This window comes from Silurus aristotelis (assembly GCF_946808225.1).
Source record: "Silurus aristotelis genome assembly, chromosome: 18".
In the NCBI taxonomy this organism is placed as follows: domain Eukaryota; kingdom Metazoa; phylum Chordata; class Actinopteri; order Siluriformes; family Siluridae; genus Silurus; species Silurus aristotelis.
Genome location: NC_139591.1, coordinates 10,418,719 through 10,446,336, shown reverse-complemented (window position 1 = coordinate 10,446,336; position 27,618 = coordinate 10,418,719). Strand labels below are relative to the sequence as shown.

Below are 27,618 nucleotides of genomic sequence, written 5' to 3'. Positions count from 1 at the left end.
CCACCGTAAGTCAAAATACATTTATATATGTACACAGATATATATATATATATCTGGGGTAAAATATATCATATTTTCGTTTATCTCGATCATATATTAACGTGCTTGAATTTTCTTTATGTACATGATGTGCGTTAATAAATGAGAATGTGCATGAACGTGTTTTTGGAGTTTTTTTTTTTTACACAACAGCGTTGCCGCGATGTGTTTGATGAAGGCATAAAAATGTACATACATGTTTGTTAACTGTCAGGACTCCACCTGCCACGCCCCCTTCGGCATGTCAGGTGTTTTCTCGGCCGCTTTCTCTGAAGCTCCCAGCTTCAATCGCGCACATATGGTGCTCGTTTATCATCATCATCATCACCATATATATATATTTATTTTAGGGGTGTACCCGTTACATTTTTAAAACAATTTTAAATGAAATGCCTGTTTGGATAAATAATATATAAAATGATATTTTATAAAATTTGATAAATATAAAATATAAATATAAATAATGCAATACACTTTAAGTATAATGATTGCATTGAGTAATCAATTAAATTGACAAATTGAATTTATCAAATAAAATTAAATGAAAAATGCAATGAAATTGTTTACATTTGTTAGACCTCATTTCGGTAATACAGATGTGTGTGTTTTACATTTAATATTTAATTTTCTAAAGATATATTCTACCTTAACTGTTCTACATATTTTAGCATACTTCAAGAAATGTGTTCATTCCTTACTTTTATCCTTTATTCACTCACTTACTGGATATGTCTGGATTTTCTCGTTTTTGCGAGAAATTCTTAAAGCTGGACATAAAATGCTAAAAAAATCCCTAGCGCTAGCGTTAGCCACTAGCCACCTTTTTTTTTTTTTTTTTTTATACAAACCTTTAGGTTCATGGGTTGAACATGGCAACTGAATTTTGTTCCGATTGGCCTTGTGGTACATTGGAAAATTTCAGGTCGATTGGACAAACGGTTGGATAGTTATAGGCATTTAGCGCCACCAAGTGGCAAAGCTACATAATATTTTTAATTTGACCAAAGATTGCGCTCATACACTTGTCTACCAACATATTTGATTCAATGCATACGTTATAGCCATTTTAGTAAAAGTGGCCCTGCCTATTTTGAATGTTTTGGCAAGCCTCTGCAAAAGTGAGTCGAAACTCCAACTTTTTTTTTTTTGAGCGTTATAATAATAATAATAATTCCTATAAAAACAATAGGATTTCAGCAATATGTGCTTAAACCCCTAAATTTCCCTACAATTACCATACGTCTTCTGTACTACATACTTAAACCCCTAAAAAAAAAAAAAGTGCCTCAAGTGCGAGGCGGAAACTAAACAACCTTGTGACCCACCATATAATACGCTTCTGAGGGAACTTAGATCTTTTACACGTTAAAAGTTGTGTACCAATTGAATGGAATATGAAAGACATGAAATAAAGACATGACAGTTTCTGCCATTTTTTTTGCAAATGCACTAAAGCTGAGCCAGGCTGGATGCGGAACTGCCATTTTCAGGTCTCTTCAGAGATGTTCAATAGGGTTCAAGTTACTTTAATGTCTATAAGCCACTTCTGTGTTGTCTTTGCTGTATGATTAGGGTTGTCATGTTGGTAGGTGAACCGCCGTCACAGTCTGAGGTCCTAAACAATGTGGAACAGGTTCTGATTGAGGATATCTCTTTAATTTGGTCCATTAAGCTTTTTCTCAAACTCCACAATTCTCATATAGATCCTTTGTGCAGATGGGACAAAGTTCCAGAAGGACAAACATCACTGCCTATCTGGGCCAAACTGAAGCCTTTCCTTAGTGCAAAACACATGACAGCCTGCTTGGAGTTTGGCAATTTGCACCTGACTCTCAGACTTTGTGGAATAAGATTCTCTATTCTGATAAACTAAGATTGAACTGTCTGGTCTCAATTCTAAATGTTATGTGTTGAGGAAATAGGGCACTGCACATCACCTGCCAAAAACCATTCATAACATCAAGTATGGCAGTAGCATGCTATGTGGGTGTTTTCCTGCAGCAGGGACTGGGCAACTGGTCAGGGTTGAGTGAAAGCTGAATTAAGTAAGGTACAGAAATATTTTCAATAAAAACCTGTTCCACAGTACTCAGTATCTCAGTCTGGGCAAAAGGTTCACCGTCCTACATGACATCAAACCTAAGCACACAACAAAGACAACACAGAAATGGTATATGAACATGTGAATGTGTTAGAGTGACCCAGCCAGAGCCCAACTTGAACCCTATTGAACATCTCTGGAGAGATCTGAAAATGGCTGTCTACTGACGGTCCAAATCAAAACTGACCCTGCTTCACAGGATTTAAAACTCCCCCAATTTTGAGACATAATATCCCACAATTCAGGTGTGCAAAGCTTGTTGCATCATACCCAAAAGGACTTGAGGCTGTAATTGCTGAAAAAGGTCAACTAAGTACTGTAATATTTTAGAGTTTTTTTATTTAAAAAAATGTGCCAGCATTTATAGAAGTCTGTTTTCACTTTGCCATTATAGTACTAAGTGTAGATTAATGAAATAAAAAATCTGTATCAGACTACAACATAAAAAAGTGAAGTGAATTTCCAAATGCACTGTAATATATATATATACACATACACACACTGAGGAAAATAAGTATTTGAACACCCTGCTATTTTGCAAGTTCTTTTTTTTGTTGTTGCAAAATCCAGAAATCACAATATATGATTTTTAAACTATTTATTTGTATGATACAGCTGCAAATAAGTATTTGAACACCTGTCTATCAGCTAGAATTCTGACCCTCAAAGACCTGTTAGTCTGCCTTTAAAATATCCACCTCCACTACATTTATTATCCTAAATTAGATGCACCTATTTGAGGTCGTTAGCTGCATAAAGACACCTGTCCACCCCATACAATCAGTTAAAATCCAACTACTAACATGGCCAAGACCAAAGAGCTGTCCAAAGACACTAGAGACAAAATTGTACACCTTCACAAGGCTGGAAAGGGCTACGGGAAATTGGCAAGCAGCTTGGTGAAAAAAGGTCCACTGTTGGAGCAATCCTTATAAAATGGAAGAAGCTAAACATGACTGTCAATCTCCCTCGGACTGGGGCTCCATGCAAGATCTTACCTCGTGGGGTCTCAATGATCCTAAGGAAGGTGAGAAATCAGCCCAGAACTACTCGGGAGGAGCTGGGACCACCGTTTCCAAGGTTACTGTTGGTAATACACTAAGACGTCATGGTTTGAAATCATGCATGGCACGGAAGGTTCCCCTGCTTAAACCAGCACATGTCCAGGCAAAATAGAACTTTTGGGTCATAATTCCACTAAACGTGTTTGGAGGAAGAATTATGATGAGTACCATCCCAAGAACACCATCCCTACTGTGAAGCATGGGTGTGGTAGCATCATGTTTGAAGGTGTTTTTCTGCACATGAGACAGGGCGACTGCACTGTATTAAGGAGAGGATGACCAGGGCCATGTATTGCGAGATTTTGGGGAACAACCTCCTTCCCTCAGTTAGAGCATTGAAGATGGGTCGAGGCTGGGTCTTCCAACATGACAATGACCCGAAGCACACAGCCAGGATAACCAAGGAGTGGCTCTGTAAGAAGCATTTCAAGGTTCTGGCGTGGCCTAGCCAGTCCCCAGACCTAAACCCAATAGAGAATCTTTGGAGGGAGCTCAAACTCCGTGTTTCTCAGCGACAGGCCAGATCTGTGTTGAGGAATGGGCCAAAATCCCTCCTGCAGTGTGTGCAAACCTGGTGAAAAACTACAGGAAACGTTTGACCTCTGTAATTGCAAACAAAGCCTACTGTACCAAATATTAACATTGACTTTCTCAGGTGTTCAAATACTTATTTGCAGCTGTATCATACAAATAAATAGTTAAAAAAATCATACATTGTGATTTCTGGATTTTTTTTTTAGATTATGTCTCTCACAGTGGACATGCACCTACGATGACAATTTCAGACCCCTCCATGATTTCTAAGTGGGAGAACTGGCAAAATAGCAGGGTGTTCAAATACTTATTTTCCTCACTGTATATAAATTTATATATAGTCCATAATACAGTGTGTTAGATTGTCAATATCCTGTTGGATGGGAAAGATATTGACAATCTAACAGACTGTATTAGGGACTATCATCTTCTGTGTGGAGAATACTATACCCACAAGGACTTTACAGTGTTTATCCAATAGCAAGCCATGGATTAACCCTGATGTAAAAGACTCTCCTTCAAGAGAAGAGGGTTTTTAAATCAGGAAACAAGGAAGAGCTAAAAACTCTCCAGAGATAACCTAGAAAGAAGATCAGTGAAAGAAAAGCATGCTACAGGAGGAAGATGGAGGATCAGCTGCAGCAGAACAACGTCAGTGGTGTGTGGAAGGGACTCAAAACCATCCCTGGTTATAAGGAGCTCTCAAGCTGAGGGTGACCAGAAGTGGGTGAATTATCTGAATCTTTTCTTTAATGGATTTGATCAGCTGGTGAACCTAAACCTGGTGAAGGTGCCACAGCTATGGAAAACATCCTGCATGGTACCTGTACCATAAAACGACACGCCCAAAATACTTTGGGTACTACCAACCAGTAGCACTGACCTGATCTGATGAAGACATTGGAGAGGCTGAAGCTTACTCATCTTCAACCTTTGGTGAGTCCATCAATGGATCCATTTCAGTTTGCCTACCAACCTGGCATTGGAGTGGAAGACGCTATCATCTTCCTCCTAAATCTGGCTATTTCACACCTGAAAAAGGCTAGGGGCACAGTGAGCGTCATGTTTGTTGACTTCTCTAGTGCTTTTAACACAATCCAACCTGCGCTGCAGAGGGATAAGATGGCGTACATGGGAGTAGACCATCATCTGTCTAACTGGATATTGGACTACCTCACTGACCGACCACAGTATGTGATGACTCTTGACTGAGTCTGACATGGTTGTCTGCAACACTGGAGCCCCGCAGGGAATGGTTCTGGCCCCGTTCCTCTTCACCTCCAGACTTCCTGTTCATCTCAGAAACCTGTCACCTGCAGAAGTTCTCTGATGACTGCCATCGTTGGTCTGATCACAGATGATGATGCCAGGGAGTACAGAGGACTGATCCAGAACTTTGTGGAGCTGGAGCAGCCTCCAGATAAACACGGGGAGAACCAAAGAACTGGTGGTGGATTTCCGTAGGCACAAACAAACTTCATTATCACCAGTGAACATTCAGGGAAAGGACATTGTGAGAGTGGACTCTTACAAATACCTAGGTGTTCATCTGAACAGCAAACTGGACTAGACAGATAATACTGAGGCAACTTGTAAGAAAGGACAGAGCAGAGGTCTTTTGGAGTGCAGGGAGAGCTACTGAAGACCTTTTTTAACTCTATGGTGGCCTCAGCAAAATTCTATGGTGAGGTCTGCTGGTGCAGCAGCATCTCTACTGCAGACAGGAAGAGACTGGACAAGCTGATCAGGAAGGCCAGCTCGGTCCTGGTGAATTCCCTGGACACTGTACAAGAAGTGGGATAAAGGAGGATGGTAGCTAAACTATCATTACTGCAGAACAACTCTCACCCCTGTATGAAACAGTTTCATCTTTGAGCAGCTCCTTCAGTGACAGACTGGTACATCCTAAGTGTCTGAAAGAGTGATACAGACAGTCTTTTCTCCCTGCTGCTATTAGACTTGACAATCAGAGCTGCTCCCAGTCAACCAGTCACCAAAATATACACTGGTATTACTGTTTAACTGTGCAATAACAATAATTTAACCCAGCCATTAGAGAGGCACAAGCCAATGCACTCTTAGTGCCGGTCCCAAGCCCGGATAAATGGGGAGGGTTGCGTTAGGAAGGGCATCTAGCGTAAAACATGTGCCAAATCGAATATGCGGGTCACGATTAAGAATTTCATACCGGATCGGTCGAGGCCCGGGTTACCAACAGCCATAGGTATCGTTACCAAACAAGGTACCGGTGGAAATTGGGCTACTGTTGGCCAAAGGAGGAGAAGGAGAGGAGGAAAACATCTACAGAGACAGCAGGAAAAGGAGAAGTGTAAGAGAGTGGAGGTTAGGGTTGGTACTATGACTGGTAAAGGGAGAGAGATAGCTGATATGATGGAGAGGGAAAAGGTAGATATGTTGTGTGTTCAGGAGACCAAGTGGAGAGGGAGTAAGGCCAGGAACATTTGAGGTGGGTTTAAACTGTTCCATCATGGTGTGAATGGAAAGAGAAATGGTGTAGTGGTGATTCTGAAGGAAAAGAACAGTAAGAGTGTAGTGGAGGTAAAGAGAGTTTTTGATAGGGTGATGAACGTGAAGCTGGAAGTTAAAGGGATGATGATGAATGTCATCAGTGCCTATGCTCCACAAGTCGGCTGTGAGATGGAGGAGAAGAAAAAATTCTGGAGTGAATTAGATGAAGTGGTAAATGGTGTACCTAGGAATGAACAATTGGTGATTGGGGCAGACTTTAATGGACATGTAGGTGAAGGGAACAGAGGTGATGAGGAGGTGCTTGGTAGGTATGGCCTAAAGGAGAGGAATGTGGAAGGGCAGATGGTGGTAGATTTTGCTAAAAGGATGGAAATGGCAGTGGTGAATACTTATTTTAAGAAGAAGGAGGATCATAGGGTGACGTATAAGAGTGGAGGTAGGTGCACACAGGTGGATTATGTTCTATGTAGGAGATGCAACCTGAAGGAGATTGGAGGCAATGGTGTTGGCAGGGGACAGTGTAGCTAGACAGCATCGGATGGTGGTCTGTAGGATGGTTTTGGAAACGAAGAAGAGGAGAAGAGTGAGGACTGACAGAAGAATAAGATGGTGGAAACTAAAGGAGGAAGAGTGTAGTGTGAGGTTCAGGGAAGAGGTCAGACAGGTGCTCGGTGGTGGACATCTGGAAATAGAAAGGAAGACAAAGAGACGTGGTGGTGAAATGAGGAAGTGCAGGAGAGCATAAGGGGAAAGAGGTTAACAAAACAGAAGTGGGATTGACAGGGTAATGAGAAAAGTAAGCAGGAGTACAAGGAGATGCGGCAGCAAGTGAAAAGGGATGTGGCAAAAGCCAAGGAAAAGGCATACGAGGAGCTGTATGAGAGGTTGAACACTAAGGAAGGAGAAAAGGATTTGTACCGATTGGCCAGGCAGAGGGACCGAGCTGGGAAGGATGTGTTGCAAGTTAGAGCAATAAAGGATGGAGATGGAAATGTGTTGACTAGTGAGGAGAGTGTGTTGAGAAGGTGGAGGGAGTATTTTGAGCAGCTGATGAACAAGGGAAATGAGAGAGAGAGAGAGAGAGAGAGAGAGAGAGAGAGAGAAGGTTGGATGATGTGGAGTTAGTAAAGCAGGAAGTGGATAGGATTAGTAAGGAGGAAGTGAGAGCAGCGATTAAGAGGATGAAGAGTGGAAAGTCTGTTGGACCAGATGACATACCGGTAAAAGAAGGGAGATGTTTAGGAGAGATGGCGGTGGAGTTTTTAACGAGATTGTTTAACAAGATTCTGGAAGGTGAGAGGATGCCTGAGGAATAGAGAAGGAGTGTGCTGGCTCTTTAAGCATAAGGGTGATGTACAGACCTGCAGTAACTACAGGGGAATTAAGTTGATCAGTCACACCATGAAGTTATGGGAAAGAGTAGTGGAAGCCAGGCTGACAGAAGAGGTGACCATCTGTGAGCAACAGTATGGTTTCATGCCGAGGAAGAGCACCACAAATGCCTTATTTGCTTTGAGAATGTTGATGAAGAAGTATAAAGAAGGACAGAAAGAATTGCATTGTGTATTTGTGGATTTAGAGAAAGCGTACGACAGAGTGCCAAGAGAGGAGTTGTGGTATTGTATAAGGAAGTCAGGTGTGTCAGAAGTATCTGAGGGTGGTGCAGGACTTGTATGAGGACAGTGTGACAGCAGTGAAGTGTGCAGTAGGAACGACAGACTGGTTCAAGGTGAAGGTTGGATTGCATTAAGGATCGGCTCTGAGCCCTTTCCTGTTTGCAGTGGTGGACAGGTTGACAGACGAGGTCAGACAGGAGTCTCCCTGGACTATGATGTTCGCGGATGATATTGTGATTTGTGGTGAGCGTAGTCAGCAGGTTAAGAAGAGCCTGGAGAGGTGGAGGTATGCGCTGGAGAGAAGGGGAATGAAAATCAGTAGGAGTAAGACAGAGTACATGTGCGTAAATAAGAGGGAGGGCAGTGGAGTGGTGCGGTTGCAGGGAGAATAGGTGGAGAAGGTCGTGGAGTTCAGGTACCTGAGGTCAACAGTGCAAAGTAATGGAGAGTGTGTTAGGGAAGTGAAGAAAAGGGTGCAGGCAGGGTGGAGTGACAGGAATGACTTGTGATAGTAGGGTATCTGCAAGAATGAAAGGGAAAGTTTATAGGACTGTGGTGAGACCTGCAATGTTGTATGGATTAGAGACAGTGGCATTGAGTAAAAGACAGGAGGCGGAGCTGGAGGTAGCAGAGCCGAAGATGTTAAGGTTTTCGTTGGGAGTGACGACGATGGACATGATTAGAAATTAGTTTATTAGAGGGACGGCGCATGTTGGATGTTTTGGAGACAAGGTGAGGAGGTTAGATAGATATGGTTTGGACATGTGCAGAGGAGGGACATGAGTTATATTGTTAGGAGAATGCTGAGGATGGAGCCACCAGGAAGGAGGAAAGGAGGAAGGCCAAGGAGGAGGTTCTTGGATGTGGTGAGGGAAGACATGCAGGTAGTTGGTGTGAAAGAGGCAGATGTGGAGGACAGGGTGGTATGAAAACGGATGAACCGCTGTGGCGACCCCTAATGGGAGCAGCCGAAAGAAGAAGAAGAAGAAGATGTGCAATAACAATAATTTAAAATCACGCAATATTACCTATGTGCAATATGTTAAATAGCGTAACTACTTACTCGGTCTCTTTTTCCTTCTTTTGTATTTATACATTGTGTTGTGTATATACTATATACCGTATTATGTTTCTCCTTGTTTTTACATATTTGCACCTTTCTTTTTCTTTGCTGCTGTAACAGAGAAATTTCCCCACTGTGGGATGAATAAAGGTATATCTTATTTTACATCCATACAGTGAAGTCAATTGAATATTTGGACATTGGTAAGTTGTTATTTTATCTGTAATGAAAATAAATAATTAATGGTAGGACAACATGCAGACCTTCAGCTTTAATTTGTATTTACATCTAAATCAAGTGACTGGTGTAAGAATTACAGCATATTCATATGTACTTACCCCAACACTTTTTTTTATTTACAGGCACAAAACGTATTTGGTCAAACTAACAGTCATTTTAAAATACCTGGTTGTGCTCAGATCATTGCTCATCCACACTATAAACCATCAGACATTTAAAGAATTTCTTTAAACATATAATATAGCCTGTAAACTTCCAAATTTTACATATTTTTGTCAGCAGCCACATCGTCAAAACATTCCATTGGCAGCCCACAACATAAGAGATATATAAGCAGTTCCTTTTCTATCTATAGTCTTTTTCACACAATTCTGATAGAAGTTCATCTTTGTCTCATCTAATAATTAAATGTTGTTCTAGAAATGACATTTTATGGATTAACAATAAGATTTTATAGTTGTTTTGGACAAACTGTGATTTTTAAGCTGACCAGTCATTTGAATTTTGTGGTAAATTATATATATTTCCTATTGCGATTGTTCTAGTCTTCTTTTGATTGTTGATTTTGACCTCTTGGAGGCCAACGGCTGTAAACAGTTTTTTTACTAAAGAAATACTTCTACCATTTACCACTTCTACCATTTACCACTCTGTGCCCATAAGGTGTTTGTTCACCAGTTCTACCATTTCAAGTATACAGTGCATCTGGAAAGTGTTCACAGCGCTTCACTTTTTCCACAAAATTTGTTATGTTATAGCCTTATTCCAAAATTAATTAAACTCAATTTTCCTAGGAATCTTTGCAAATTAAAAATAAATAAATTAAAAATTAAAATGACGTACATAAGTATTCACACAGGAGCTGATCCCTTATGACATTTGCTCACATTCAATAGGGTGGTCTTCCCCTAAAGGTACCAGGTTGGTGCTTGTTTGACTCATTATTGTGATCTAGATGTAAAAAGCTGAAATTCTGATCTATTCTGTTCGGAAAGCCATTTTCACCTTTTCTTTACATGTAAAACCCATTAGTGCTTAACCATGTTTCTTACCATAACACATTAACTGTGGCATTTGAATTGCAGGGAATGTCAGGGCTAAGAGAACCTTTGCACTTCTCAAAGCTTCCAACTGGTGGTCCTGCAGCACTGCTGTGGCAAATCCCTTTTACTGCAAGGTTAAAATCTAATTAGGTTACTTGTCTTCTATATGGTGTAGGATCTATTTTCTGTAATGCTACAACATTGTGGCATGTTGCCTTATTATGAATACATTTTATTTTATTTCTACAAGAACAAATATACATCAGAAATGAAAAGAACCAGCATCCAAGTTTCAGCGAGGTTGCATGCAAAATAAGCATTTTAACAGTATCAGTCTTTTATGGTTCTTGTCTGTAAATTAAGAGCACTCACCTACTTGCTCTACACCATTTCCAACCACATAGGCCCGGATGAAAGATTTATTCTGTACCGTGCTTAAAGTTTGTATAATGCAGCATTTAGTGGTTGGCTGTGTTAACTGCAACAACACAGTGCATGTAGTCTGCCTAGACCAGAAATGTTAGCCGATTAACAACATTATATTATTTTTGCATAAGGATTTTGCAGGAAAATAGCAGTAAAAAAAAACTTTGCATAACAAACCTTATTGCAGTTTTATTGGCACACATGACTGTCACATCCTAAAAACATACATAAATAACAAACTAACTTTTATTTTACACATGTATTCATTTATTTTCAGACATATTCATCCTAATATACACATTCAAACAAAACATACTTTTGAAACACTCCTTGAAATGCAGTAATTTAGAGATATTGGGGCTCTCTAAAAAATAATGCTTACCTTAAATATGTTTGTTGTAGTTTCACTTTCATTTGACATACTGCAAACAGTCAATGACAAAAAGGCATTTATCATACAGTTAAGCTTGTATGTTTTAAAAGCTGAGACATCATGACCAATGTATTCATATAAATGCAACATTTTTTTTTTTTATCATAGATTGTAGGCTAATGAGAAATACAGCCCAATTATAACAAATGCATGTATTTTTTAGCATAATACAGATTAAAATAATGATTTGATAGTATTGTGTTGAGGCTATAACAATGTACTACATATTTGGATTTTTTTTCAAAAAGAAAAAAAACTGCATTTACATTACCTGTTGTTTCCAAGTGTTCCATTATAATATTGACCTGTAGTATCCGAGCTGCCATTTTTTGTAATGGTGGCAGTGGTAGCTGGTGCAGATACTGTGCTGTTGGTGGTGTCATTTCTTATTCCACTAAGTGATGTGGTATTGATTTTTAATGGTGAAACAGTAGGAGTTGGACTACATTCAGTTTGATTTTGGAACAGTTTTTGAAGCTGGAAACATTTTATCAGACAGGCAGAGCTAATTGTAACTATAGGGTTGACATGTCCACTCTAAGTGTTATGAAATATTTTGTTAATGTAGAGATAGACACATTTACAAAAATAATTCACACATGGATCAATGATCAAAATATATTTTGTCACTAACAGTAAAAAAATATATTTTGTACTTCATAAGTACTATCATAGTCATCACTTGTTTGTGTGTTCAGTGCCTTGTATATACAGTGGGTACGGAAAGTATTCAGACCCCCTTAAATTTTTCACTCTTATATTGCAGCCATTTGCTAAAATCATTTAAGTTCATTCTTCTTCCTCATGAATGTACACACAGCTCCCCATATTGACAGAAAAACACAGAATTGTTGACATTGTTGCAGATTTATTAAAAAAGAAAAACTGAAATATCACATGGTCCTAAGTATTCAGACCCTTTGCTGTGACGCTCATATTTTACTCAGGTGCTTTTCATTTCTTCTGATCATCCTTGAGATGGTTCTACACCTTCATGTAGAGTCCAGCTGTGTTTGATTATACTGATTGGGCTTGATTAGAAAAGCCACACACCTGTCTATATAAGACCTTCCAGAGCACAATGCATGTCAGAGCAAATGAGAATCATGAGGTCAAAGGAACTGCCTGAAGAGCTCAGAGACATAATTGTGGCAAGGCACAGATCTGGCCAAGGTTACAAAAAGATTTCTGCTTATGGTAGAGTGGCCCGACGGAAGCCTCTCCCCAGTGTAAGACACATAAAAGCCTGCATGGAGTTTGCTAAAAAACACCCGAAGGACTCCAAGATGGTGAGACATAAGATTCTCTGGTCTGATGAGACCAAAATAGAACTTTTTGGCCTTAATTCTAAGCAGTATGTGTGGAGAAAACCAGGCACTGCTCATCACCTGTCCAATACAGTCCCAACAGTGAAGCATGGTGGTGGCAGCATCATGCTGTGGGGGTGTTTTTCAGCTGCAGGGACAGGACGACTGGTTGCAATCGAGGGAAAGATGAATGCGGCCAAGTCGGGGGATATCCTGGACAAAAACCTTTTTCAGAGTGCTCTGGACCTCAGACTGGGCCGAAGGTTTACCTTCCAACAAGACAATGACCCTAAGCACACAGCTAAAATAACGAAGGAGTGTTCTTGAACAACTCCGTGACTGTTCTTGAATGGCCCAGCCAGAGCCCTGACTTAAACCCAATTGAGCATCTCTGGAGAGACCTAAAAATGGCTGTCCATCAACGTTTACCATCCAACCTGACAGAACTGGAGAGGATCTGCAAGGAGGAATGGCAGAGGATCCCCAAATCCAGGTGTGAAAGACTTGTTGCATCTTTCCCAAAAAGACTCCTGGCTGTATTAGATCAAAAGGGGGCTTCTACTAAATACTGAGCAAAGGGTCTGAATACTTAGGACCATGTGATATTTCAGTTTTTCTTTTTTAATAAATCTGCAACAATGTCAACAATTCTGTGTTTTTCTGTCAGTATGGGGTGCTGTGTGTACATTCATGAGGAAGAAGAATGAACCTTAATGATTTTAGCAAATGGCTGCAATATAACAGAGAGAAACATTTAAGGGGGTGTGAATACTTTCCGTACCCACTGTACATTTTATGTTTTTGTTTCGTTGTTTCGATATTTTTTTAATTAAATAAAAGAGCTACATTAGCACCTACCCATGCAGATATATCTGACTCATTAGACTCAGATCCATTAACATCAACACTGATTGTCATCCAGTAGTACACAGCTAAAAAAATTAATAAAAAACAGCTGAATAAATGCATCACTCAGAATGATCGTTTTAACCATTATTAAAGCAATTATACTCACAGTTATTATCACAGTTTTGCAAAAAGTTGCAATGCACTGGCCACGATGCTATATCATAAGTAAAATAATTATTAGCAATTCTCAAATTTTAAACTCAGCAGACATTAAAATGTATTTCATATACACACACATCCATACAGTGAAGTCAATTTAATATTTGGATGTTGGTAAGTTATTCTTATTTTAGCTGTAATAAAAATAAATAATTAATGGTAGGACCTTCAGCTTTAATTTATATTTATCTAAATCAAGTGACTGGTGTAAGAATAACAGCATTTTCATATATATAAATTAGGGCTTTAATAATTAAAGTATTTAATCGATAACAATTGCAACTTAATCGCACATTTGATCTATTACCATTTTTAAATATTTTATGTATAAATTCACCTATAATCAATAAACAGATTTAGCCCACCTGTCGTAGCATTAAAGCTAGATGTGATGGATAAAGTTGTATTAATAGAATTGGGGCCAGCTGATGTGTTCATTGCTGCCATGGTCCCTGAATCTGTAAAAAAAAAAAAAAAAAAAAAAGACCAAATAGCACAACACATTCCAAACATAATGCCTCTTTGCTCATAAGACTTTAAAAATGTCAATAAAATTGGCTCACACATGTTACAAGTTATATCAATATATTAAAACATGTTGAAAGGACAATCTTAAAAGTGCAAAAAACAAAAAAAAATTTAAAAAGGCAGAACACCAGATATTTTTTAAAATAAAATTATAACCTCCAGAAAACATTTTGCTGTTTCTCAGAATTGTTCCATAAAAATTGGTGAACCTAGGCCCATTTTCTTTCCCAACATTTTTTAAAATTTAGATTTCAGTTATTTTTGTGCAATTAGCTAGTTTAGAATTGGAATACTCCAATGAGAGTTTGTGGCATTTGTGGGTAGCATCTGGTTGAAATTATGAGTTATCATGTCTTCTGAAGTGGCATAATTGTATTCAGTTTTCATATAACAATTATTATATTTAAAGCAAATTTGTTTTTGATGGAATTGATAAAACAAAAAAACAGAACAAGCAAAACTTAAAATAGAACATAAATGAAACTATAATAAAGAAAGTAAAGTGACAAAAAAAAAAAGAATAGAGTGACTGTGTAAAATTGTTATTCCCATGTGTCCGTTACACAATATTTGTGAAATTCTTTGAATCTAGGCAAGCTCACAGTTTGCGGTAATCCCATCTTTCTGGCCAGCACTCTAAACTCCAGACAACAACATTTAGGAGGTGAAGGTGTGCTGGGAGACAAGTTATTATAACCTTGCATCACGGATTCAGAAGCTTTCTTCCAATGAGCAAATAATATAATATAATGAGGTAGATTACATAATTTAAAATGGCATGTCTAAGCCCTCTTCCTGTAGCGTATCTCATCTGCATATGTGTTGATTAAAAACCTGTATCCACCTATAGGTCATTTATTGACATTTATAAACCCAGCTAGAGGTATATCCACACTGTGTCCTTCTAAAAGTCTAAGAAGTTTGCCCCTTTGACCATTATGCCTGCACAGTCATCCTGTTGTGTTAATCACAAGCCAAAAATGAACAAATCAAGTTTTATGTAATATATCTGATTGCCATTGTATTGATTTAACCCACCTGTTGTAGCATTAAAGCTAACTGTCACTGGTAGAGTTGTGTTAGTAGTGTTGAAGTATGCTCCTGATGAGCTTAAGGACTCTGTGGGGACTGAACAATTACAGGATATGAAGACAGACAAAATTTGAAATACCAAGTTTTGCAATGGTCTTAGATTACAAATATAAGCTTATTGTAAAATAAATCTATATGGTTAACCCACCATTTGTAGCATTATTGACAGCTGAAACCAGTGGGGTCACAGTAGTCGTGATGGTAGTATTCAATTCTGATATGTTTTCTGGTTTCTTGGTTCCTGAACCATCAAGACAGGCAAAGAAACACAGTTTCCACAAGACACATATGGTGCAGTAACTCAGAAAAGTTCATGTTTTCTTTGGCTACTAACACAGAACTATGCTAACATAAATGGATTTGGTTCATTTACCATTTGTACCATCAAAATCTGTGACCAAGGGGGTGACAGTAGGTGTGGTGGTTGTGTTTACTTCTGAAGTGGTTGTTAGATTGTTGATCTCTAAACGTTTTAGACAGAAACACACACATTTTATACAAGAGTAGCATATTGTACATCAACTTATTGAATAGTTAGCAATAGCTGTGACCAAGCTGAACAATAACAACAACAACAACAATAATATATAGTTAATAAAAATATATATACATATTTAAAGCAAATAAAATGTTTTACTGCAGAAATCAAAAATATGACAAGAATATGCAACATTTACATTTGGCCCACAACCTGCAATCAAGTATCATTTTTGGCCCCTAATAGGAAAAGATTTGGCACCTCTGCTTTAGTGGGTTACATTAACCAAACACTTTGAATCAAACCTAAACACATTTACAAACAAACTTTTTTTCTTTTACTTACCAGATGTAACTTGGTATGCTGTGAACGATGTGTTCATAACATTAGTTGGGGGAACTGAAAAAGGTTGTATTGTTTCATTTTTGGTTGATGATAGCATTTGCTGCCCTTCTGTTGGTGCTGGTGTTATTGCATTTGTTGTCAAGCCGTATGTCACTAGGTACAAAGAAATGAGAGGCTTTCAACTAAGAAAATTAAAACTCTTTTAGAACAATAGAATATAATGAGACCACCATAAAGATCGAGAGAAAATGGTAAGTCTGGCATATTAGATCTTCCAATAAAAGAGATCAGGTCCGACATAAGGAACAACCAAAAAAAAGAAAAGAACCTACATATACAGTAAATTTATAAATTATTCAGACCCCATTCACTTTTTTCAATGCTTGATACTACAATAATTTTAATGTTTTTCTCTCATAAATCTGCATGCAGTACTGTATGACAACAATTATAAGAAGACAGAATTCTAGAAATCTCTAATTTTTCTTAAATAAAAAAACGGAAATGACACATGTACATATGTATTCAGACCTTTGCAACAACACTTGAATATTAGCTCAGGTGCCCCCATTTCTCTTGATTGCTGCTGAGATGTTTCTACACCTTGATTGGTTTATTAAAAAGTTTATTGATTTTGAAAAGGCACACACCTCTCTATAGAGGGCCTTATAGCTGACATGGGAAAGGGGTAGCTCAGTGCTCAGATGTACTTCTGATCATGAGATCAAATCCCACCACCACTAAGTTGCATCTGCTGGGCAAATGAACAAGAATCTCTGTAGCAAACTAGTAGTTTATTCACTCAGAAAAGTCATGTGTATATTTCATACTGCATGGCTGAGCCGTGTGATGTAGCTTACTGTTTAAGTTTTGTTTGCCGTGTGTTTTGGCATTTACATTTTACAGTTTTCTATCTCTTAGTCCTATTAATAATCTTTCATTCCCAGCAGAGCTGAGAACACACACACTAAAGTAACCACAGTATGTGATGGAGTTTTACAAATATGGCGAGCATCCAGCTTTTTCAAAGTTTGGAGTGTGGAATGTATCGTCAGTTTTTCTCTGTCTCTAGTGATAATTTTATATGTGAGAAGTGTAAAGTGATTAGCTCTCTGACAGAGAAGAGACTGGTATTAGAGGAGCACATCCAGACTTGAGCAGGTTAGAGCAGTACAGTCTCTGCAGGGGATAGACTGTACTGCTTTTTTCTTTATATATGCTACCACTGGGTGAAATTATTCATAAACATGGTATTAGCTTCCAATTCTATGCTGACTCACGACTGTGTAGCAATGCACAGCTCGAACCACATTGTCAAGTTCGCGGATGACATGACCATGGTGGGTTTCATCAGCAAGCATGACAAGTCAGCATACAGAGAGGAGGTGGAACAATTAATAGCCTGGTGTGGAGCCAACAACCTGTCTCTGAACGTTGACAAAACCAAAGAGATGGTTATGGACTTCAGGAGAGCACAGAGCGACCATTCTTTACTGATCATCGAGGAATCCTCGGTGGAGATCATCAAGAGCACCAAATTCCTTGGTGTTTATCTGGCGGATAACCTCACCTGGTCACTCAACACCAGCTTCATCACCAAGAAAGCCCAGCAGCGTCTCTACTTCCTGAGAAGGCTGAGGAAAGCTCATCTCCCTCCCCCCATACTGACCATGTTCTACAGAGGGACCATTGAGACCATCCTAAAAAGCTGCATCACTGCCTGGTTTAAGAACTGCACCGTCTCGGATCGCAAGACCCTACAGAGGATAGTGAGGACAGCTGAGAAGATCATCTGAGTCTCTCTCCCCTTTATCATGGAGATCACACCATTAAACCACACACTGCATATGCAAAGCCAACAGCACTGTGGACGAACCCACACAACCCCTTACACACACAATCTTCACCCTCCTGCCATCAGGAAAGTGGGTCCAAGGCATTCAGGTCGCCACATCCAGACTGTGTAACAGATTTTTCCTGCAAGCCATCAGGCTCCTCAACACACAGAACTGAACTGAAACTCACACACTCACCCAACTGTGTGTTACTGAACTGTACAACCTGAATTCAACACACTCATTACCCATCTCAATCCATTTCACCACCATTTATTTATTATTATTTGTACTTAACCATATTACACCGTTTACATGCTGTTTTTTTGCACCTCTCGACTGCTGCTACTGCTGTTTTTACACTAAATTGTGTTTTTTTTACATATACTCTTGGTTAAAGTCGTTAGTCCTCTTTGCACAGTTCTGTATATTCAGACAATACAGTAGGTTAACTGGTCAGTGCTATCTTGAGTTATGTGTATTGTCCCACACTGTCTTGTGTTGTCTGCCTGTACTCTCTTGTCTACACCAGGGGTTTTCAACCAGTGGTCAGTGGCATTGCATGTGGTCCGTGACAGCCTACATAATTTCACTATTAAAATCACTTTTTTCCATAATTTATTTTTCCAAACATTTCCAGAATATTTGCACATTAGTGGGAAAACTGAATTTAATGAAAATATCTAAAATATTCAAACTGACACAGGATAGGCTGGCCTTGCACCTATCAGGCCTATGCTTTGCTAACATTTGCGTCATATACGTACACATTCATCTTGAGCGCGAAATAGACCAGCATCTCGGAGTTAAGAAAACACATTTGTTTTCATAATTTTCACTGTTTGCATCCCTATGTCAAGGCTTAGGAAGTGAACACACCTCTCTCCTTTACCATTCAGAGGTAAGATGGCTGTCTCGTGGCGCGGTGCTCGCCCGTGTTTTTGAACTCCGTGACGCTATCTATACTTTCTTGTGCGAGAAGGAGTGCACTGAACTGGCTTACATGTTCAACGACAGCCACTGGTTAACTAAGCTGGCGTATCTCACCGATGTTTTTGCAGAGCTTAACAAGTTGAACACTTCAACGCAAGGGAGAGATTCAAACGTCCTGCAGCTCTACGAAAAACTAGAGGCATTTGTTAAAAAAATGTCAAGATGGATAGAACAAGTGGAGAGTGGTAACATGGCTATGTTCCCTTCAGTTGAGGAATATTCTGACAGCACTGACATTAAAGACATTGTGTGTGAGCATTTGAGGAAGCTTGTGGTTCAATTACAAAAGTACTTCAATGATCCTGATGAGTGGTGCTGTGACAGCAAATGGATCCTGCTCCCATTCAGTGATTATGCAGCAGCAGGGTAACGCTTAACTACTGTAGAAGAGGATCAGCTCATAGTGATGTCCACAGACTCTGTCAGGAGGCATATGTATGATACACAACCCCTTATGAAGTTCTGGATAAGTTGGCAAACAGAATTTCCAGAGCTTACAGTAAAAGCATTGAGGTGTCTTTTACCCTTTCCAACTACATACCTGTGTGAGCGTTTTTTTTCACACTGGCATATCTAAAGAACAAGTACAGGGCAAGGATAGAACCAGAGAATGATATGAGGCTGTTACTATGTACGACTATATCACCACGAATAGACAGACTGTGTGGAAGTCACCACGCCCAGAAATCCCACTAACAGGTAAGGAGTAACACCCCCCCCACCAAACACACACACACAATAGTGGGCCGCAGATTACTTGTTAGTCAGAATGGTGGTCCCTGGCACAGAACCAGTTAAAAACCCCTGGTCTACACTTTTTGCACTCGATTGCACTTTATGTAGCTTTATGTTGTGTGTTGTAGCTCTGTTGTTTAGTGTAGCACCAGGGTTATGGAGGAACATTGTCTCGTTTTTACTGTGTACCACTGTGTAGAGTAGAAATGATAAAAGCCACTTGACTTAAATCATACACAGTTGTAAGTCTTGGGAGGAGCTCGGGAGCGAGACGTCGCCTTCGGAGGAGCTCTGGGATGAGGCGTCACCATCAGATGAGCTTTGGGACGAGACGTCGCCTGGAGAGGAGCGCTGAGACGTGACTCCGCTTTCAGGGGGACTGTGTGGTGAGCCGTTGCCTCCAGGGAGTCTGTGGGGCGAGTCGTCGCCTTCAGGGAGACTGTGGGGCGAATCGTCGCCTCAGCGTCCCTTCAGCTTCCCTCTCGCGGCCAGACAGAGGTTTAGTGTCCCTTTCGCCATCCTGGAGCTGGGTTGAGTGCTCTGGAAAGCTCTGGACCGGAGCTGAGCTCTCCTGTCGCCGGAGAAGCCGGAAAATCCATGACGTCAACACGGGGGCGTGGCGCTGCCGAGCATGATCCGCGTGAAACAGCAGCGGATTTCCAGGTTTTTACCGAGGCGGGGCTTGGCTGCCGCTTAATCGCGGTGGAGCGAATCCTCCCTCCGAGGTTCGGATCGCGCCGGGAACACGGCGGTAACCCGATCATGTCCTTTTCTTTTTTTTTTTCCCCCTTCTTTTCTGTCCTTATATTCCTTTTCAGGGGTCTGTTATGCGGCGAACGAAACGGAGGCGGAAGCCGGAGCACAGTTGGCAGTGGTTTAATGAAAAACACAGATTCCCACTCAAAACACAAACATAAGCACACAGCAGTCCAGCATAAATCCCAAAGGAGATATCCGTGGTACGCCCTGGAGGGGCGAGGTCCACAATGTCCAGGGACGAACACACGGAAAGATAGGGATAAATCCAGGGTGCGCTTTGGGAAGAAAGCGCCGCCGTGGAGAGAGTGTGAAGTCCGAAACGGAAAGTAAGTGCAGGGGTAAATCCGGGGTGCGCTTTGGAAAGAAAGCGCAGCCATGGAGAGATTGTGGAGTCCGAAACAGAAGGACCGTATACAGATACGCGCCACCAACACGAACCAACATGAACCAACAATAACGGACACAGAGTGCGGGAGAATGTGGGGTTTATGTAGGGGCTGGTGATGAGCGGAGTGAATGAGAGTCAGATGTGTGTAATTAGCATGACGGCGAGGAGCTCCGTGCGGGCGGGGCATGCACGGGAAAAGAAGCAGGGTGCTTCGGGGAATGCCGAGGTTTGACAGCCGCCGAAGGGGGCATGACAGGTGGATTCCTGACAATAGCCTATTTTTATCTTAGAAATTTTGCTAAATTAATAGATATAATTTGGTTGAAAAACTATGCTTTTGTTGATTGGAGTATTGTAATGCCTTACTGTCTAAATGTTCTAATTAGTACATAAGTTAGCTTCAGTTAAGGTGTGGTAGGGGATGTTTTTATCCCAGAGATCCTTTGTGGTGTGTTAAGTTTTGGCTCTCTGTTTTATTTATGCTGCCATAACTAGTCTTGCCTCAGTCCCTCCCTGCACCTGATCACACTTGTGCAGTGTTTTCAATCATTTATGAAAACAAACTTTAAAATCCTTATTCCTCTCTCCCTGTCACCCCTCTTCTTTCTTTCTCCTTCTCTCTTTTTGTCAAGTTTGTCAAAGGTACCAGTGACCAGTGTTTCCTTCCCTTTGTTACCTCTGGATAGAATTCTCTTTGAGACCACTCTGAGCAGCTGGGAATGGTTCCACATCAACAACCCATTAAGTTACTAAGCAACTCAAAAACTCTGAGGATGGATATGGGCTGTAATTAATAACAACAGTCTACTACAATAGCTCAGGACCACAGGTTGCATGAACATTTCTGCATTTAAGCACCTACACTGAACAGCACACTTTGACATTGATGTAACTGTAATAAACGGTCATTCGGTGACACCCAGATGAGGATGGATTCCCTTTCGAGTCTAGTTCCTCTCAAGGTTTCTTCCTCATGCCATCCCATACAGAAATCTGATATATGGCAATATATGAATAAATTCAAAGCATATATATATTCATGTTTAGATTACACAGATATATAGAAATATGTCAGATACTTGTATATATATGTCATATATTTTAAAATATTACAAAAATGGCCGATTTTAAGTATGTAACATATTTTCTCAATTACACATACAGAATACAGTGCACATATGCATATAGATTACATGTTCATATTTGGGGAAATGATTTTTATCCTTGTATTTATAATACACATATATTGATGTGTGATATATTAAAGTGATGATCTGTAAAGCTTGTGTAATGCATAAAATGTACTATTTTCCAATAACTTATTATTACTTATATGACTACTCCTCTGTGGCAGGGGAGCATTTTAGCGCATAACACTGGATCTGACGTTACTGCATTTTTTGCTCGGAATCGCCTCATTGCGCAACTATGGAGATGTAGTCCAAACTTTTATCAAGTGGACAGTGAGAATGTTTAACATATATTAGTATTCAATGTTAAAATATAATAAAAATTATAATAATAATAATAATAATAATAATAATAATAATAATAATAATAATAATAATAATAGTTAATGCCCCGTATCTGTTAACTGAAGCAAGACTTACCGTAACTAAATTAATTAGCAGGAGGGGCAGTCAGCGAGGAAATGTCCAGTAGCTAATTATACTAATATACTGTTAGATTATTATCAACTTCATTCTTGGAGAGAATCTACGATGCCGTGGTGCCTTTTCTGATCAGGGAAGAATCACACAGCACACAGCACACAGCACACGGCATGGTGCATATGTTCTTCTTCATTTAAATGCAGATAACAGACAAGTATATATACACACTGGAAAAAACCTGAGCTAAAACTGTTCCTGATTTGTTAAGGAGACATAATAACTGGAAATGTGTGAGCCCAGACAAAGACTTCCTGTATACCTTACATACTCACATCATAAAGACCCTATAGACACTGAACAGAACACATAGGAATGTGTTTAGAGAACCAGTGTGAGAACCATCTACTAACCACTTACATATACAGTCATCAAGCTAAACCATAAGATAGCTGCTACATCTCCATGGTTGCGCAATAAGGCGCTTCAGAGCAAAGAATGTCCCCACTTATCTTATAATTATGAGATACTAAGTCATTAATTATGAGATAATAAGTCATAAAGATCAGGATCTAATGGTTATGAGATACTAAGTCATAATTATGAGATAGTTAGCCATAATTATGAGATCCTTTCTGTGATTTTTTTTTTTCTCTTTGTGAGTGCCATAGTTTACAGTTGCTTTCGGAGTCAAAAAAAGCAAGCAGCAGGACATAATTCAGAACTTGAATTTAAGCAACTGTTTAAAACCTGTGTGCCAACAAGTAACAGGGATTACCAAGATACCAAATCTAACATTAATCACAATGTAACAAAACTGTAACATTGCATCATTAAACATTATTTTCATATTTTTAAAGATATCATTGCATGAGATGGTTATCACTTTGCACTATAACCTGATCTGGAACTTGAAACACTGCGTTTGAGTGATTGTCTCAAATGTTGGGATAATGTCACTCTTAAAACTTTTACATATGTAAAAGTCAAAAACTGAAAAACAAACAAGAGACATCAACCCTTTAACAAAGAAATTACACGAGTAAAGTTCAGTTTAAAAAAAAATAAAAATATAAAAGGAAAAAACCCTGTAATTTAGTGAATGGCCCAAACCGGAGTCAAAAATGCGGAATGATGTCCAATGAGGTTTCTGAAATAGTAAAAATAGATAACATAGCATGAAAATGCATATTTCACTTCATGTAAACAATTTAACCTTTATATGTAGACAACTTTTATATACAGTCAATTTAAGTGTGTTTGTGCAATGTTTTGGCATATTTGTAAAGGATATTTCTAGCAAAGTAAAACGTAGTTTGCTTAAATATCATGCAAATGGTCAATCTTACATTGATTCATGTGACAAATGTTTGCTAACAGATTTGTTTAATAATCACGTTTTTGTTTAAGAGTAAGCATATTAACTAAGGTTTACGTTAAGATGTCAACACTGTTTAAATAAACATAAACACGCAATCTGTAAAGCATGTTGGATGTATTCAGTCAACAGTATAACTTAAAATGACAAAGTTAGTCAAAATAAATTTTTTTTTAGAGAAAGAGTTAATTAGACTATAACTGCAGTCTCTGCAAAACTATTATTTTTTAAATCAAGACTGATTAAACCATAACAATTGTTGATGTTTAAGTGTAAATCATTTATAAATATAGAAAATATCTTACCTTGTAAAATCTCCACATTTTTTTCATCCAAATCTTCCTTGTCGCTGAGTCGGTTGCAGGAAATGTTCCGCCAATTCTTTTTTTTTTTTTGCCGACTGTAAGGCTCACAGACAATATCTACATTTGTGCTTTATGGCTATATCAAGTATAGTGTATGCAATTTGATCATCAATTTGGTGTCAGATCCATTACATTTATGTTATGAAAGAGTAATTTAAAACAATAATAGTCATTTTATAGCATTTTAAATATATATTATTTTAATTGTTTATATTTATTTCAATTAGTGGCAAGAATTAACATCAAAATTAACAATAATTGTAAAGTTATTTTAAATGTATTTAATAGTGTGAAAAAATCTAGTGGCAATCAAGCAAACAATTTATTAATTGTAATCTTGATTATTATACATTTATGCATTTGGCAGATCTACATCCAACAGCAGAGATGGCTAAAACAAGCACATGGGAGCTTTTTATATCAAACACAACAAAGAAAACTGTCATGCAAAGTGGAGCTTGTGTGGTATAGAAGTATCACAGTGATGCTTTAACACATGAAAAGGAAACAAACTGGTATCATGGATGAGGGCAAAACATCAGAATGGTAAGCAGAAACTGTATAATCTTCACCATGTGAAAATTGTATAGTTTAATGAAGTGCTATTGTGTATTGTGCTATTGTGTTTGCTAACTTCGGGAAAGTCGCACTGTATCTGTTCTGTCGCAACTCGCAAGCATCAGGTTGCGCAATCATCTCACTCACTAGAGATAAATTCAATTCAATGTCACTGTTGAGATTTTCAGCGAATGCATATGTACACAAATGCATTTTTATTTATTTTCTTTTTTTTATCAAGTTTGATGTGTTTCTCCGTTCCACTCTTTTTTATAGCATTTGTCTACTACAGTAACAGTTTTCAAACGTGATTAACTGTGGCTTTACTACGTTTAAATGCTTGTTTTCAATGTATATTTAATTTATGCAAATATCTTTTCATAATTAGACAAAATTGTATTAATTATATATTCATATATTTATATGTTCACAAATAAACAAAATATCTGTGTATGCTTTTAAACCAACTTCTCCACAAGCAGCCACTATAAACTTTAAAATGTCTAAGACAGATGTTAAATATAAACTTAATATGTGGCTTTTGCATTTTGTAAGTACACTTTTATACATAAATTAACAGAAGATACCATATCCTTTGCTCTTGAATTCTCCATCACCTGCTTAGATAACAACAATAAAAGTGCTGTTCATTGACTTTAGCTCTGCACTGAACACTGACATCCCTAATAAAAAAAGATTCACTAAGCTTAGTGATCTGAGAATCTGCCTTTCTAACCAACAGATGTCACACTGTGAGATTGGGCAATCATATGTCTTCTACCCTTATTCTGAACACTGCTGACCCACAGGGTTGCTGAGTTAGCGGCACTATTCCCTATTTAACCATGACGCTACATCAAGTATAATAAAGATACCATAAAAGTCACATCAGCAACAATAATGAGATCCTACAAAGAGGATATCTAAAACCTGTCAGCATGTTTTTCCACCAACAACATCACCCTCAATGATAAAAAAAAACAAAAAACTCATTGGATATAATTTTATGTAAATCAAAACGTAGCAGACACTCTCCTATCTACATCAATAGGACTGAGTTATAATGCATCTCCAGCTTCAAGTTAATGTCACCTCAGATCTTAAAAAGTTTCCATCACTGCATCCTGACCTACTTTATCATAGAGTGGTATGGATTACAAAATGTTGTGAAAAGTTTAGTCAGTGTATAGGGAAAATAAAAAACTGGCCTTGCTGTTCCAATACATCCAGAGGGGGGTGGATTGCTTTACTACTGATAGTAACTATAATGAATCTAATTTTTCTTTCTTTCTTTCTTTCTTTCTTTCTTTCTTTCTTTCTTTCTTTTTTTCTTTCTTTCTTTCTTTCTTTTTTTTCTTTTTTTTTCTTTCTTTCTTTCTTTCTTTCTTTCTTTCTTTATATAGTTGTTTTTGTCTGTTGTTCTCTCTCTCTCCCTCTCTCTCTCTCTCTCTCTCTCTCTCTCTCTCTCTCTCTCTCTGTCTCTCTCTCTCTCTCCCCCTCCCTCACTCTCTTTTTTTTCTGATAGAAGTCAAAAACTATTCCTGTATAAAACCAGTCCAGCAGGTTGTCTAAGTTATATTCAGGTTATATGAACCATTGTGTTTTAATCTAATTGAAAGGCATATGGACAAAAGCTAATCGAAAATCATGTTGACGCACTACACCTCTTACTTGTGTCCTGCTTAAAAAAAACATGACATTCAACTTAACCACATCAACAATATAATACCTTTAACAAATATAAAAAAAGAATAAAACTTTTTTACAAAGCAGCAGTGCTATAATATAAGCTTGCTTAATAACACCAATTTTACATAAGAATATTTTTTCTATGTTTCTATGTAAATCATTTTTTTTTCCAATGTGACGTTTGACAAAAAGGGTCCAATTTTGTGTCTTTCCATTCATGCACTGAAGCTGCTCCAATATGAAAAGATTACATTCACACCAACATGATACAGCATAATATAATGTGCTCTGTGTAGCATTATGGAGTCTTGATATTTAATGGTTTGTCTTACCTAAGTTAAACAACAGGAATAGCGCAGAGAAGAGAACATGGTCCAGAATCTTCTGTGGCCTGCTACGCAACACAAATAGGCTTGTACTCATCATCCTTCAACAACAGAGATGGGGAGTGTGATTAATCATGGAAAGCATTTTCAGAGTAGTACAGTAGATTGTTCTTAGTGATTCTTCGGTGCTTTAAGCTTTATATTTTGGGTCATTATCCTGTTGGGGGACCCATGAGCTACGAGTGGTGATTTATGAAACAGGGCACTAAATCTCACTAAATTATTATAATTGCTTATATTTGTTTTCTAGGAGTACCTTTAAATTTGTCCACATCTATGTGGATAATAAATTATTATATTGCTTCTGATAGTGATTTGTTTGTCAGTTCCAATTTCTCTCATTGCCAGTGATCAGTAAGCAGGTAATAATCTCAGCAATGATGGAACCCTAATGAACATCAATGTAGTGTCACCCAGGTGAGGATGGGATCAGATTTTAGTCTGGTTCCTTTTAAAAAGTTTTTCGTTGCCATTGTTTATACTGGCTTGTACATTAGGGATAAATTTGCTTTGGAACAATGTCCATTTTTAAAAGTCATATACAAATAAAATTTTATTAAAGTAAACTGAACTCATGAATAAAAGAACTTGGTAATAAGAATGAAGCAACTTTAGTAATAAACTACGGTGTGTGTGTGTGTGCATTCGGTACCTTCTAGTTGGACATCGACGAGCAGCCGGTGTGTCCTTCATCCACGCACGGGCTGTGTTTTCCGTCTATAAATTGTCGGTTTTTCCCAACCGTCAGGTTCAGCTCTTTGTGTGGATCCAGTCTCTTTACTTGTACGAAACGACAATGGTCAGTGAATCATTTGTGCCCTCGAGTATATCGTGCGTCAATGCTGGCTTCTACACCGGAGTTAACTAACCTGCCTAAGGCTGAGGCAGACAAGACTGTACAACACTATGCGTATAACCCGCCTCTTTCTCCTGAAAATGTGACCCACCCTGTTACACGATTGCTCCTTTATCAGTCGTTACAAAAAAAAAAAAAAAAAAACATAATGGCTATTATTTTAATGGGCGAAACCTTCCGCATCAAACACTGTACCTAA

General features: G+C 38.6%; 1 protein-coding gene and 2 long non-coding RNA genes across 3 annotated transcripts in view; 1 reads left to right on the top strand and 2 right to left on the bottom strand.

The window, feature by feature from the left end:
* Positions 1–27,467, bottom strand: part of LOC310741310 (uncharacterized protein) — a 180,113-nt gene extending 152,646 nt beyond the window's left edge. Inside the window, exons 1-14 of the mRNA XM_083568955.1 lie at positions 27,216–27,467; positions 26,510–26,604; positions 15,862–16,020; positions 15,418–15,561; positions 15,193–15,285; positions 14,991–15,080; positions 13,790–13,882; positions 13,372–13,419; positions 13,215–13,288; positions 11,321–11,526; positions 10,999–11,038; positions 10,794–10,831; positions 10,563–10,696; positions 10,200–10,317 (exon numbers count right to left, since the gene is read on the bottom strand). Coding sequence (XP_083425081.1) covers positions 10,200–10,317; positions 10,563–10,696; positions 10,794–10,831; positions 10,999–11,038; positions 11,321–11,526; positions 13,215–13,288; positions 13,372–13,419; positions 13,790–13,882; positions 14,991–15,080; positions 15,193–15,285; positions 15,418–15,561; positions 15,862–16,020; positions 26,510–26,604; positions 27,216–27,256 — 1,373 coding nt within the window. The 5' untranslated portion in view covers positions 27,257–27,467. The remainder of the gene's footprint in view (positions 1–10,199; positions 10,318–10,562; positions 10,697–10,793; positions 10,832–10,998; positions 11,039–11,320; positions 11,527–13,214; positions 13,289–13,371; positions 13,420–13,789; positions 13,883–14,990; positions 15,081–15,192; positions 15,286–15,417; positions 15,562–15,861; positions 16,021–26,509; positions 26,605–27,215) is intronic.
* Positions 1–27,618, top strand: part of LOC310741419 — a 355,923-nt gene that overhangs the window by 309,590 nt on the left and 18,715 nt on the right. The window lies entirely within an intron of this gene.
* Positions 23,222–25,056, bottom strand: LOC310741435. Its single transcript, XR_014537955.1, has 2 exons — positions 23,871–25,056; positions 23,222–23,337 (listed from the first exon to the last, which is right to left on the bottom strand). It is a non-coding gene; the product is annotated as an uncharacterized lncRNA (long non-coding RNA).